This window comes from Macrotis lagotis, chromosome 1 (assembly GCF_037893015.1).
Source record: "Macrotis lagotis isolate mMagLag1 chromosome 1, bilby.v1.9.chrom.fasta, whole genome shotgun sequence".
NCBI classification, from domain to species: domain Eukaryota; kingdom Metazoa; phylum Chordata; class Mammalia; order Peramelemorphia; family Peramelidae; genus Macrotis; species Macrotis lagotis.
The window spans coordinates 347,936,086-347,950,521 of record NC_133658.1 but is presented as its reverse complement, the minus strand read 5'-3'; the positions used below and the strand labels follow the sequence as shown (position 1 = coordinate 347,950,521).

General features: G+C 34.1%; 1 protein-coding gene across 5 annotated transcripts in view; it reads left to right on the top strand.

Annotated features, from left to right (window-relative positions):
• Positions 1–14,436, top strand: part of RALGAPB (Ral GTPase activating protein non-catalytic subunit beta) — a 102,500-nt gene that overhangs the window by 44,738 nt on the left and 43,326 nt on the right. For 3 of the 5 annotated variants that reach the window (XM_074211952.1, XM_074211949.1, XM_074211948.1), the window contains 8 exons: positions 109–257; positions 386–602; positions 3,488–3,523; positions 4,778–4,979; positions 7,943–8,110; positions 9,548–9,662; positions 10,025–10,172; positions 12,610–12,674. In XM_074211952.1, the coding sequence (XP_074068053.1) occupies positions 109–257; positions 386–602; positions 3,488–3,523; positions 4,778–4,979; positions 7,943–8,110; positions 9,548–9,662; positions 10,025–10,172; positions 12,610–12,674 (1,100 nt within the window). The remainder of the gene's footprint in view (positions 1–108; positions 258–385; positions 603–3,487; positions 3,524–4,777; positions 4,980–7,942; positions 8,111–9,547; positions 9,663–10,024; positions 10,173–12,609; positions 12,675–14,436) is intronic. The other 2 variants (XM_074211951.1, XM_074211950.1) reach the window with 1 other exon arrangement.

Genomic DNA, 14,436 nt, shown 5'->3' with positions numbered 1-14,436 from the left:
TATTTTGTTGGTATAAAAACCTTGAATTTTGGGTGGGGAAGATGTTTATGATAATGGTCCTGTTGAACTATGACCATTTTTTCTCTTTACTGTGTTTTTATGCTTTAGGTATTTCTCGACCTAGATGTGACAGTGCTCCCCCAACACCAGTGAACAGGTTAAACATGCCCCAAAGCACGGCCAGCAGCACAACTCCCCCTCATAATCGAAGGCATCGAACGGTTACTGTGAATAAGGCAACCGTGAAGGCTAGCACAGTAAGATCTCTGATTATCATCAGAGTTCCATTTTCCACCTTACGTTTTAAGCATCTGGTCTTGCATTGGGCCTCTTCTTTGTCTTAAACCTTTCCTGCGGGTGGGGGGTCCTCTTGTCCTTCCACTAGGCTAGCATTGGTCATACCTCTAAAGTCCAGCAGCAGACGTCTTCCACTTCTCCACTGTCTAGTCCCAACCAGACTAGCTCAGAGCCTCGACCACTGCCTGCCCCAAGAAGGCCAAAAGTGAACAGCATCTTGAATCTCTTTGGATCATGGTTATTTGATGCAGCATTTGTTCATTGTAAACTTCATAATGGGCTAAACAGAGACAGCAGCATGACTGGTAAATATTGCTCAACAAATACATATATTTTTCTTTTCTTTTTCTGACTTTTCCTACCTGCAAGATTAACACATACCTAAAAAAATTCTTTCTAACAAAGCAGTGTGTTATGGTTAACCCCTTCCAGCTGAACTGCCACTTACTACCTGTGTGATCTTGGGCAAATCCCTTCCCCTCTGGGCTTCAGTTTCCTCTTTTGTAAAATGAGGAGGTTGGACCAGAGAGTCTCTAAGGTCCCATCCAGCTTTAAATCCTATGAATTCAACCAACTGAAATTGGAGTTTTTGCCACCAGCCCATTGTAGGTATGTTTTGTTGGGTTTGGGCTTCACTTTCTCTCTCTTTCTCTTTTTTTTTTATATTAGTCAATTTTGATTGACTCAAAATTAGTGTTATTTTATTTCCTGGCAGTCCCCTTCATGTTAGCCAGGAAATTAACACAATTCAAAGAATAACTTTTTGACTTAAGAATTTGACTTAGTTGGTGTGTTTCTTAGCTACAGGCATACCCCAGAAAGCATTGCCTAAAACAATACCATTTCACAGTAACAACAATAATTTATGACTTTCCATGCCCTCCCAAACACCTCTGTGTTGTTCCCATATGGATGCTGCCCAAACTAGTGGCTCTGACTTCTGCTTCCTTCCTCCTTCTCCTCTGCCACATCAGCATTCCCCATTTTTGCTTTATTTCTGCTCAGTTATGACCTATGGACTGTCTCTTATAATGGTATTTTGCTGTCATTGTGTTTCTGTATAGTAGATCATGAGTTGGGGTATGCCTGTGGTAAAATGACAGTAAAATTGTACACACAAAAACTGGAAAATAGCATAGCAATTTCTTTTTTGTGAAACTAGTGATTTGACTTTAGTCTATGAAAGCATGACTGATTTTGGTGAAATATAAAAATGTCAGTGTACCTCTTTCAGGACATCATTTTAAAATACAGTTTGATGGAATGATAATTTTATTTAATCATACTCTATTAAGAGTGATTTTGAGGATTCAGCCATAGTATCAATATCCAGGTTTGCCATTATAAAACTAAAGCAGTTAGAGACAAAATCCTAGTCTGTTTGTTACCTTGCCCAGAGATACTAATGGTTTCTTTTTTAAAATTATATATTGAATATTTGTAGGCCCTGTATTTGTGGATCAGCCATAATTTACTATTTTACAAAAAAGTTCTTTGGAGTAATTAATATTAACATTACTCTAGAGAATTTCAGAGAAAAAAAATCTCCCATTTCATTAACTATATTCTAAGGTCATGTTTTCATCACATGCCAACAGAATATAACAAATAATTAACATAATTTATTTCAAAATGAAGACCAAACTGTAAACCAGGACTATCCAACCTAACTTTTCAAAGTTTTATTGAAACAATAGATTATATTTTGATTTACCAGTTCAGTAAGAGCTCTGTGGTAGCTCAGCTTCATTCACTAAAGCATTTAGTAAACCCACAGGCGACTGTATAAAGTCACCCTGAAGGTTACATGTGACTGACTTGGATAGCCCTGATGTAAATAATCAAAATGCAAATAATCTTAAGGTCAGAGAAAGTATAAATATAAAGAAATTATCCTCACAAGTATAGGTGGATGAGATTAGGAGTACTTAATAGTAATTCCTAGTTATATACTAACATATTAAAATTAATGTTTCTGGTTTCTGCTATTTGACTTTAAATTGATGTTCTCTATAATCTTATTTCAAGAGAAGTCTAACATTTCTAAGTTCATAATATTTTTCTTTTGTAAGAACAAATGTGAATGTTGTTAAGAATTGCAAATAGAAATATTTAATAATAAGTATGTGGAAATTGTTGAGAAACAACTTTGAAAAAAAGAATTAACATCTGGGAGTGACATTTTCTAGAAAGAGCATTTACTTTTTATTCAAAGTTCTTCCAAGACACATTGACATTTAAACAATTCTTTGTTTTGAGGTCAGACGTGTCTTTCAAAACTAATTTTAACATTTTTACCAAAGTATGTCTTTGTTTTTCTTTTTTTTCCAAAAGTTGATTTCAGACATTTTACAGTTGACACTATACTCCCCAGTTCCAGAGGATCTTCAACTTCATTTCTCTGTGGTGTAGGGTTTATGTGAATCTTTTTACTCTCTAAATAGTCATGTTTCTGTGTATCCATATTAATGATAATCTTTCCATCAGAAGACATTTGTACTGAAAACAGAATAAGATGTGTGTTCAGCACAACTTTTTCTAATAGTCATGGTTTTTTCATGACAGATTGAGACCAACTTTCATTCTTCATTCAGGAACTTAAAGAATTTTTTCTATTACATGCTTTAGACAGAATTAACAGTATAGTGAGGGCTATAAAATAATTGAGTTATTGTAAATAGGTAAAGAAATCAAATTCTATTTAGTTTGTGGAGATAAAACAGGAAATTGGTCTCTAGAAGCTACTGTTTTCATTCATTTTGTGAGTACTGGCTGATCATAAAAGATTCTATTACACAGCTCACCTCAACTTTTAAATGCCTGTTCCTTTGACCTATTAGTTTTAGACTAAACTTATAGCATACTATGCCTCATTAAAGTGACATTGAGCTGGGAAGGGTTAATGAATTCAAATTTTAATGCACGTTGACACGAGCAGATCAAAGCCTCAACTATTTGTAAATATATAATTTTCTTCGTTCATTATTTTGCATGATACAAAATCATAATTTTGGACCTGAATGCCAGTTTCCTATGTGTTTGAACTAGCTTGCTGTATCATAAAGCTTTTAATCTAATTTTTTAAAAAGCTAAAAGCTTCTTAACTATAATAAAATTTCACCATCTTTAAAGTATTTTATAACTACTGCTGTCCTTTGATTTGTTTCCATTTATTTCTATTATCTTGCAGCATCTTTTATCCAAATTCTTCTTTCTTATAAATCTTGTAAGTAGGAACCAGTAGCTTTTCCTTAATTGCAATCATGTTTTTTATTTTGTTCATAACTCCATTTTTTATTTGATTGTCATTGTCATTGTCTCTTGTAGCTTTTGCATTTGGGAAGGAAAATAATTTTTTCTGTTTTGAATGGGGAAGATTGTTGGCAAAAGCAAAAATTAATCTGCCTGAATCAATCCCATTATTTCTGTACACTAGTCTGGTCATGTCATAAATTTCAGGACTTTGCACTAACTGTGTTTTGGCTTTTTTGTTTTTTTTAAGCTTTAAGCTTACTTTTACAGACCTAGTGTTTTGATTTGTATGCATTCTGCATGTAGTGTTTTCTAAGTATATTATGCTAAATAACTTATTCAGGACCAAAATGGCTCATGGGAAGTTGCATAAAGATTAATGCTTTGCTTACATATTCCATTGAATATTTCATATATATATATATGCCAAATAATTTATATTATTTTGTAAAGATCTAAAAAGATGTTTTTTGATGATTTTAATAAAATATTAAATCAGATTTTTTCATTAAAAAATAAAAACAACTTTCAAAGGGCTTCTGTTTCAGTGACCTCCATCCTCCCCACAACCTCCAACAATGGGCAAGATACTCTCTCTCTTTTTCTTGTTGTCTAGTTACAATTCCAACTTCCTTTTTATACCCCCAGCCTGAATTTAGATTTAGTTTTCACCCATGATGGTTGAAAATGATATTCATTTTACTTGGTTGGGAGAAGATTTTGTTTGTGCTTTATAGTAAGGAGAAAATTTTATTTCTCTCCCTCCACCAATACTGGCCTATTGTAGCCCGTATGGATTCTTACATTGAAGATTGTTGTTAGGAAAATAACAAGTTTTACTAGCTAATTTTTTCCGTCGCTTAAAAAAACCTCTCTAGGAAAAGAAATGGAAATTAATAAACAAAAATACCCTAGTTTGCATCATATATCTATACACATATATAGATATATGCACAATTTTAAGTGTAATATGTTCAGTTGAAAAATGCTTCTTATAGTGTTTATTAAAATTTGTAGAACCACTCTGATTTTTCTGCTGTCCATTCTTAGAGAAGAATTCAAATAGCCCTTTATTCTTAAATTTTATAAATAGTTGCTAAACAGAAGCATTATTGATCTATTTGTAGTTTTTAAAATATTTACCAAATTGGATCTTTGTGTCCAGGATCCCATGAGCCTATTTGGCATATTGACTAATACAATAAAGTCCTCCTTTTTCTTTCCTCAGCTATAACGACACAAGCTAGTGTGGAGTTTCGCCGGAAAGGGTCACAAATGTCCACAGATACCATGGCTTCCAATCTCATGTTCGATGCAAGTGAATTTCCTGATAACTATGAAGCAGGACGAGCTGAAGCTTGTGGGACGCTGTGTAGGATTTTTTGTAGCAAGAAGACTGGAGAAGAGATTCTGCCAGCTTATTTATCCAGGTCTAAGACTTTATTCTAATTTTTCTATTATTACAATTTAAGTTTTAAAAAAATGTATGATTCAATAGATTGATCAAACAAGTAAAAAATGATCTAAAAACTTGTAAAGGCCTTTAAGTAATTGTGATAACTCTCTTTCTTGGGCCTTGGTGATAACAGTTATTCTGCCCATTAGAATTCCTTAGGAGTGCTTGTCCAACAGAGAATATATATTGCCTTCCAGGCCCTTTGAGATGGTTATTTTCCTTTTTAGATAAGATCAAAGGAAACCCATTTCCTTTCTTGTCCAGTACCTCACAGAGAGCCCTTGAACATATGATATTCCAGATAGTGATACTATATAGTGCAGAAGAGAATCTTATCCCTCATTCTTATTTCCTGTGAGGAAAAGACTACATTCTGAGAGAAGCTTGTGCACATATATAAATTCCCAATATCTGTCCTTTACACTGTAATTGAATGTAAGCCCCTGCCATGGAATTGTGCTTTTTTAAAAGCCTCTGTCTCCCAACTTTCTTCCATTCTAACTTAGGTCAGCATAGTTCTTTTTATTACTTGCCCTTTACTTAACTCTTCTTCCTTCCTTTATTACCAGAAGCTCTCAGTGCTTTCCAACTGTGCTTATGACATTTTCTAAAGCCTTTATTCATTCTTTCAATGTCTATCAAAAGCCTACTTCATGCAGTTCACTGTGCTAAGTTATGGAGGATACTCATGTATCTTATAGTTTGATGATTGCCAGGATCTCCTAAATCTATTTTCGACCCACCAAAAGGCCCAAGGATGACCATGCAGGCAGATAAACTGATTCTTGCTATGTACATCACCATCAGATTCATTAGAGTACCTTTGTACTTGTGGAATTTGGTTATATAAGGCTTAAAATGAATTATTGGAATGGTTCCTATTCTATCTTGTCTAGGGAAAATGTATAAGATGGACTAAGACAAATAAAGAAAAATTTCATTCCATAACATAAAGGAGGAAAGGCATCTATTAAAGTCTGTTAGGGCTTAATTTTGGTGTGGAGGTGACCCTGCATTTTCAAGGACTGTACTAATAAACTACAAGCTTGAAAAGCTTCATGTATGAACCCAGTGATGGATTGTCTGTCTCCTGAAGACACCCTAGATTAATTGGAAAAACTAGAAAGTCATGAATTTTCCCACCCAGCAATTCTCTTAACTCACTATAAATTATCAGTATCTTAGTAGCCAGGGGGAAAAACAAACAAACACTAATGTAATCTTGGTCTGAATCTAGAGATATAATGTCCAAAACTTGGGAAATGATAGTCCTATCATTACCCTTATCCAACCACATCGGAAGTATTATTTTCAATTCGGGGGGGGGGGGGCACATTTAAGAAGCTGTTAGGGCAGCTTGGTGTTGCAGTAGATAGAGTACCAGCCCTGGTGTCAGGAATACATGAGTTCAAATCCATCCTCAGACATTTAATAATTGCCTAACTGTATGACCTTGGGCAAGTCACTTGACCCCCCCCTTGCCTTGCAAAAAAAAAGATGTTGGTTAGCTGGAGAGCATCCAGAGAAGATTAGTAGTTAGAATAATAAAAGACTTTGAGATTATACCATTTGAAAAGAACTAGAAATTTTTAGCCAAATCTAAAGTAGAGATTTTTTTTTTGCTTGAAAAAAATTTTAGTCAAATGAGGGGCAATGTTTTGAAAATATTTAATAAAGAGCTGTGACATGGAAAAGAAATGAGATGTTTCTGCTTAGCTCCAACAGGTAAATGGGGAGCAATATGTAGACATATCACAAACATGATTTTGGCTCTTTATAGAATTAAGGTTTTCCACAAGAGACATGGAACTAGTTTAGAAGGTAGAAAGTCTGGAGGACCACTTGCTAAATTTATTCTAGAAGAATTCTGCCTCCTGAGGTCTTATCTAGCTCTGAGATTGTGTGATTCCATGATTATCTTCTAATGTTAATGGGATTGTAATCTAGTTAGTAAAGGGAATACCTACATAGATGGATCACAGATTTTGAAATACTGACCTAAGTGAAGTAGTAATCATAGAGTCAGAAATTTTGCTTAAGCATGTTGAGGCAAAGAAGAAATTATTCTTTTAGTCATTCAGAGATTTCTTCATGGAGGAAATATGATTTTAATGAATTTGAATGATTGAAAGAAAAATACTGCATGAGCTAGTACAAAAGTACAAAAGAAGGTACTTTTAGGTGCAATCTAAGAAACTCATGAGATGGGAATAGCTTAGGGACCAGCATAGTCTCACATGTCTAGTAGCAGGTTTTATGTGCAAGTAAAAAGCTGTTAAATAGCCTACTTCAGCTCTGGGGTTTTAGGGGGATGGAGGGGTTTCTAAGAAGTGCTCTTATCTATTTTTGCATCATGCACCTCTTTGGTAATTTGGTAAAACTTCTGATCTCATAATGTTTTAAAATAATTGAAATAATAAATTTGTTAAGAGCTTAAATAAAATAAAAATAAAGATGTGATTTTTTTTTTCTGTCCAAATTCATAGCCCCATGAAACCCTTTGGGTTGGTGAACTCTAAAGATTAAGACACCATCACCTTGGGTTGAATGGAACTATTTGTCTTTTAAATATGAAAAAAAAGCAAGTAGTTTTTCTTATTAAAGCTTTACAGAGTGCTGAAAATTTTGTAATATCAAAAATAAAGGTATTTTTCAGAACTATTACATTTATTGATAATCATTGGAACTGCTTTTTGATCCTTTGAACTTTAGTAAATCTTACTTTGGAGAAGCTCTAACAGATTTGGTCAATCTTCATTAAAAACAGATAACTAACAGACTTGCCACTTTGTAATTTTAAATGGAATCTTTTGCTTAAGATGGATATAATGAAAAGGAGGAATGTACTTCTAATTGACTGCTGAAAATTAATATTATCTAATAATGATTAATGGAAGGTAGTACAGGATATTTAAAATCTTTCTCTTGCTTTCCTAGATTTTACATGCTTTTAATTCAAGGTTTGCAGATAACTGATTATGTATGCCACCCTGTCTTGGCCAGCATTATTCTAAACTCACCTTATTTATTCTGCTGTGACCTGAAAGGGATTGATGTTGTGGTTCCTTACTTTATTTCAGCTCTTGAAACTATATTGCCTGATAGGTAAGTCACGTTTTTTATGCTGTTGCAGCACGTAGGTTTGCTTTCAGTCAGATTTTGCCATTGCATTCCTATTTTAATTTCCTCATTGTCTGACCCAACTCATTTATCAAGGCACTCAGTAACTGAAAATACTCCAGTACCATCTGAAGGCTGTCATGTTGTGTAGTTCTGTTCTATGCATGAAGTCCCTTTATGCTAGTTTTTATTATCTTTTTTGTTTTTTATGTAATTTTCATATCTAAATGATCCCTCCTCCCCTTCTCTCCCTTGGGAAGCCATCTTTTAGAATAAAGAAGAAAAAATGCATTTCAACAAAACCAATGTGTTAATTCAATCTGACAGTATATGATGATACATTCAATGCCTGTATTCTCTCTTTGTGTTGTCAGGTGAACTGTTAAGTTAGTGTGGTCTGTCCTGAAAATGTGGGAGAAAGTTAGGTCAGATCTCTTATACTTTGTTTCTTCCTTAAGGATATGTTTTCTCTCTCATCACGTTCAACTTAGATCAGTGTATACCATGGAAACAATGTAAAGACTAACAACAGACTGCCTTTTGTGAGGGGTGAGGGGAGGGAAGCAAGATTGGGGGGGGGTTGTAAAATTCAAAATAAATAAAATCTTTCTTTAGAAAGATTAGATCTGCAGATGAGGGGAGAATGTGATGGAGTAGAAAGGTCACTAAATTTGGAGTCAAAGACCTAAGTCTGTGTCCCAGTATTGCTTCTTATTATTAGATTGAATATGTCATGGAGCCTCATAGTCTCCATTTTTCTCATTTGTACAAATGTTGGGAGTTCGAATAGAGGATCTCTAAGGTGTATTTCAACTCTTACTCTCCATCTTGGGATTTTGGTATAACATACTTAGGAAGAGGCTTCATCTCTTCAAGTTTTTTCAAATAAAGTAAAAACATTCTAATATTGTTTAAAAATTGCTTAGTTTAGGAATTCACAAAACATAACAATCCCAACCTCAGAAAAATATTATTTATAATATCTATTTATATATAATTATATAACATAATATATGATAATAATATAATTTTATATAATATATATAATTTATAAGGTTAAAAACAGAATTGTAAAACTCAGAAGGAAGGAAACAAGCTTTTAATGAGCACCTATTATGTGTCAGACACTGTGCTAAAGTGCTTTACAAATATTACGTCATTTGGTCCATTTCAGATTTACTGAGCCATTTGTTTATTTTTTTCTTTTAAATTTTTTAAATTATTAACAACCTGAAAAATATTTACATTAATATATCCCATACAAAGAACAGAAAACTATATATGAAATTTGTTTTACTATATATAATTTGTTTTGTTCTTAAAACTATATTGTATATTTAACACTGCCCTACTTACTTTTTGTCACTTCTGAAATTCCTTCTGCTCATCTTCTAAGCTGTTTACTATTTTATCCATTTGCAGGGAACTCTCAAAATTCAAAACTTATGTAAACCCAACAGAGCTAAGAAGAGCCTCTATTAATATCCTACTTTCCTTGTTACCACTCCCTCATCATTTTGGCAATGTCAAATCTGAGGTAATATTTTATTTAGAGTTCCTTGTGCCCCCTTGCTTGTGTGCTAATTCAGTTCTAAGTAGTTTTAAAACGTGGATGGAAATATTTTTTCTGTTTTCCGAGTGTCAGTGATTGACTTATAATGATTTAAGAGTAACATTCCCTTTTCTCAGACTGCCATCACTGCTTACTGACATTTGTTCTTATGCTAAGATGTAGATTACTTATGTTTTCATGGCCTAGCAGAGTGCAGAATCTGGAAGTGATAAGATTGGAAGCCACAGTTGCAGGCAGATCCTTTCTTCTCCCTCTAGAGCAGCTCTATTTTTTTGAGTTCATTATTCAGGATAGTTAATGTTCAATGTTATTTATTTTTTCTCTAGGTTGTTCTGGAAGGAAAGTTTAGTAATGACGACAGCTCTTCATATGATAAACCAATAACTTTTCTCTCACTGAAATTGAGGCTTGTGAATATACTAATAGGTGCCTTGCAAACTGAAACGGACCCCAACAACACTCAGATGATATTAGGTTTGTGTTCATACTTCTTGTATAAGTTAAAAACTCAGGCAGTACTGACTATGGGCATATCATAAAGGCAAGGCAAGGCTGGCTGATGTGGCATAAGCTGAATGACAGCAATAGTTATTCTGATCCTATATTTAGGTTAGGTGGTAAGACTTAAATCTGGAAGTATAAATTTAAATTCTACAAAAATTTATTAAACATTAACTATATTCAGAGTATTAGGCAGGGTTGCATCATGGCTAGAGAGTTAGCCTTGGAGTTAGAAAACCCTGACTTTAAGTCCTACCTCTGACAAATACCAGTTGTGGTACTATGGGCCAGTAGCTTAACTCTTAAAACTATAAATTTAAGATAAGTTACTATTCTACATTGGTAGAATAAATTTGTATACTGGGATTTCTAAATTACAATACCGTACCCTCCAAAAATGTTCATAGTACTATTCAAAGTTTGTAGTCTAGTAGAGAAAAGCTACATATACACTTACTATTTTGCTATCTATTTTTTAATGAGTTTTTTTGTATAAGAGATTCAAGGAAAGGAAACTCTTTGGTGGGAGAGGGCTAAATAAGATTTTATGGAAGAAATTATATTTAATCTATGCTCTAAAAGATAGGTAGGCTTTCCACAGGCAACAAAGAAAAGGAGAATATTCTCGCATAGGAAATAGTGTGAACAAAGGCACAATTTGGAACATTCAAGAAAACTTTTGTAATCTGGCTAGAAATAGAGTCCAGTTGGGGAGAAAGCATGAGCAGGATTGGAAAGCGGTGGCAGAATTGAGAAGGACCTTATGCGAGAGACCAAGGAATGTGAAGTTTCCTTAAAGGTAGTAAGATTTTAAACCAAAGTGTGTCATGTCCAGATTCATTCATGAAATAAAATTCTATTCTTACAGTGGTATGTGGGATGGATCAGTTTAAGGCAAGGTGTAAATAGAAAGATCTTAGTCCAGGTGGGCAGTAAGAAAGCTTTTTAACGTAACATGACAGTGAAATCAGAGAAGGAAGGACAGAATTTAGTGAGATTAATGAGGTAATCCATGGGATTTTGGTGATAAAATGGAAATAAATGTAGGTCAGAGAGTGCTAAGATTTAGAATATAGAAAACTTCCAGTGCCATTGACAGAAATAGATTAGGAGGCAGAGGAGGTAGGGGGAACTTTTTTCATATGACCCTTTATGCTCCTGTTCATTCTGACATGCTTTGGAGTATTTCCTTGGTCACTTTTTTGTTTTTTTCCTACTTCTCTGCTTTTTTTGCCTTTGTAATATAAAGATTGCTTCAGAACATTGTTATTACTCCCTTTTTTTCTGCCACCATTTCTTCTTTGCTCCTTCTTTAGTCCAGTAGTTAGTCCTGGAACCAAAGGGCAAGGGTAACTCATCTCAGATGGGTTCAGCTTTCCCTGGAGTTGTGTCTCATTCAGTCCCTTGCTTCTTTAAGGATGGGTTCATGTGTCTTCAGAAGCTGCTTTAAAGTTGAGTTCTAGCTCTGTTTTCTGGCCTCTTAAACTTGTAGCATGGTTGGTTAACAGTAAGTTTAGAGTCCCTATTCCTTCACTCAGAGTTCCACCTTACACACCTACTCAGCTCTAGAAGCTTCTTTCAGACTTGTTGATGTTTTGTTTTGTTTTAGGAATTCATGGAAACAGTCACTAGAATTGGAACCTTAGAGATTAAATTAGTCCAAACAGTTTTGCCCCTCAACTTCTATTTACATTATCCCTACTATAGTTATTCAGCCTTAGCATACCTTTAGTAATGGGGAAGTCACTACTTTGTTGAAGTATCACCCTTTCTGTTACACACATTTCCTGTTTTCTTAGAAACATAGAGAATAAATCTAATTCCTTTTTCACTTAATTGCCCTTCAGGCTATATGGGGCAGTGTGGTATCACAGAAAGAATGTAGTTTTTAAAGTGCATATTAAAATTGAGAAAGACTTATGCCCTAAACCCTGAGCTTCAGATATAGATAATAAAGAAGTAGAGTAACTTAAGTCACTTCTTTAAGAATTGGGATTGTAGTGGTATTTTTGTCCCCAGTTTTTGCTATATTATTGAAATATTTAAAAGTAATGCTAAGTTATCTTTAAAATATAGCTTCAATGCAGTTTGACCTTAAAAATCATACATGCTCAAATGTTTCTGAACTAATATTTATTCTGTTAATAATCTTAATATAAAATTTGAACCATTAAATTCTCATTATTTTTAGTGAATTCTGGAATACATGTACTATTTGATTATATCTTTTTCCTAGTCTTTCTAGTAATAGTCAATCAAAATTTTAGTTTTTAAGAAATGTTCTTCATAATCTTCAGCAAAAACAAAATTCATATGTCTGTAACAGATCCTGTTCAATTTTCCTAAGTAAAATTTTATCCATTTTGATATTTAAAAAACTCTTGTACATAAAGTACTTTCTTTTTTATAGGTGCAATGTTAAATATTGTTCAAGATTCAGCACTTTTAGAAGCCAATGGCTCTCAGATGGAAATGGTAAGAAGCATTAATACCTTTGTGCCTGGTATTTTGTTTTTCCAGCTATAGGCAACAGTAATTTTTATTGATCATTTTTTTTCAGGTTTTTGAGTTCTACATTTTTCTCCCTCCCTTTCCTTCCCCCCATCCCTCTGACAGAAAACAATCTGATATAGTCTCTATTTTTATAATCATGCTAACCATAGAACAATGTTGAACATGCTTTGAGAGAAGAATAAGATCCAGAGGGGAAAAAGAAAACATTAGAGAGAAAAAAAATGATCTAATACAAGACAGTTTTAAAAATTGAAGATAATAAACTTTAGTCTTCATTTAAACTCCACATTTCCTTCCGAATACAGATGGTATTTTCCATCACAAGTCTTTTAAAATTGTCTTTGATTATTTTACTGCTGAAATGAACAAGTCCCTCATAGTTTTTCATTGCCCTATGCTGTTGTTAATGTGTATAATGTTCTTCTTGTTTTACTCATTTCCCTCAACACCAGGTAATGCAATTCTTTCAAGGCTTTTCTGGAGTCCCATCCCTCATGATTTCTTTTGTTTTGTTTTGTTTTGTTTTTTGCAAGGCAAATAGGGTTAAGTGACTTGCCCAAGGCCACACAGCTAGGTAATTATTAAGTGTCTGAGACAGGATTTGAACTCAGGTACTCCTGACTCCAGGGTTGGTTCTTTATCCAATGCGCCACCTAGCCTCCCCCCCCCTTTTTTTTTGGTTCCTTCATGATTTCTTAAAGAACCAATAGTGTGGGGCTAGGTGGCATAGTGGATAAAGCACCAGCATGAGTACCTGGGTTCAAATCCAGTCTCAGACACTTAATAATTACCTAGCTGTGTGGCCTTGGGCAAGCCACTTAACCCCATTTGCCTTGCAAAAACTTTAAAAAAAAAAAGAACCAATAATGTTCCATCACACACATATACCCAGAATTTATTCACCCACTCCCTAATTGATGGACATCCCCTCAATTTTCAATTCTCTGCCACTATAAAAAGAGCTGTGATAAATATTTTTATATGTCAGGGAATTTTACCCTTTTTCATGATCTCTTCAGGATACAGACCCAGCAGTGGTATTGCTGGATCAATACCTGGTATTTTGTCAGAGAATTTCTTTCTTTCTTTGTTGTTTTTTTTTTGTTGTTGTTGTTTTTGCAAGGCAATGGGGCTAAGTGGCTTGCCCAAGGCCACACAGCTAGGTAATTAAGTGTCTGAGGCTGGATTTAAACTCAGTTACTCCTGACTCCAGGGCTGGTGCTCTATCCAGTACGCCACCCAGCTGCCCCTCAGAGAATTTATTTCATAAAATGTGTTCTGTTGTGATTTTTAAGACACATTTGGATTTTTGAAAACTGTGTTTCAATTGGTAAAGTAAAGGCTTGTTTTTTTACTTTGTTTTAAAATCAACCATTATAAAATATAATGCCTTACACAGAGGCTTCTTTTATGACCTGCTTAATAGCTCGCCATGACATTGTTTTGCTAAGCTAATTATTATACATTCTTTAAAAATGAAATATCATTCATATCTTATCCCTTGACTAACAGTCATTCCAGAAGATGATCTCATGAAAATGCTGGTGTTCATCTTTGTTAAGGACATTGGTAGTGATAGTTTAAAAACCCTTGCCTTATATTGAATTATTTATTTAGAGCCGAACCTCAGAGGTATCAAGTCTGATATTCTCATTGTACTGTTGAGGTCTAAGAAAAGTTGTGACATGGTTACATCACACTAGCTAATCGATGGCAGAACCAG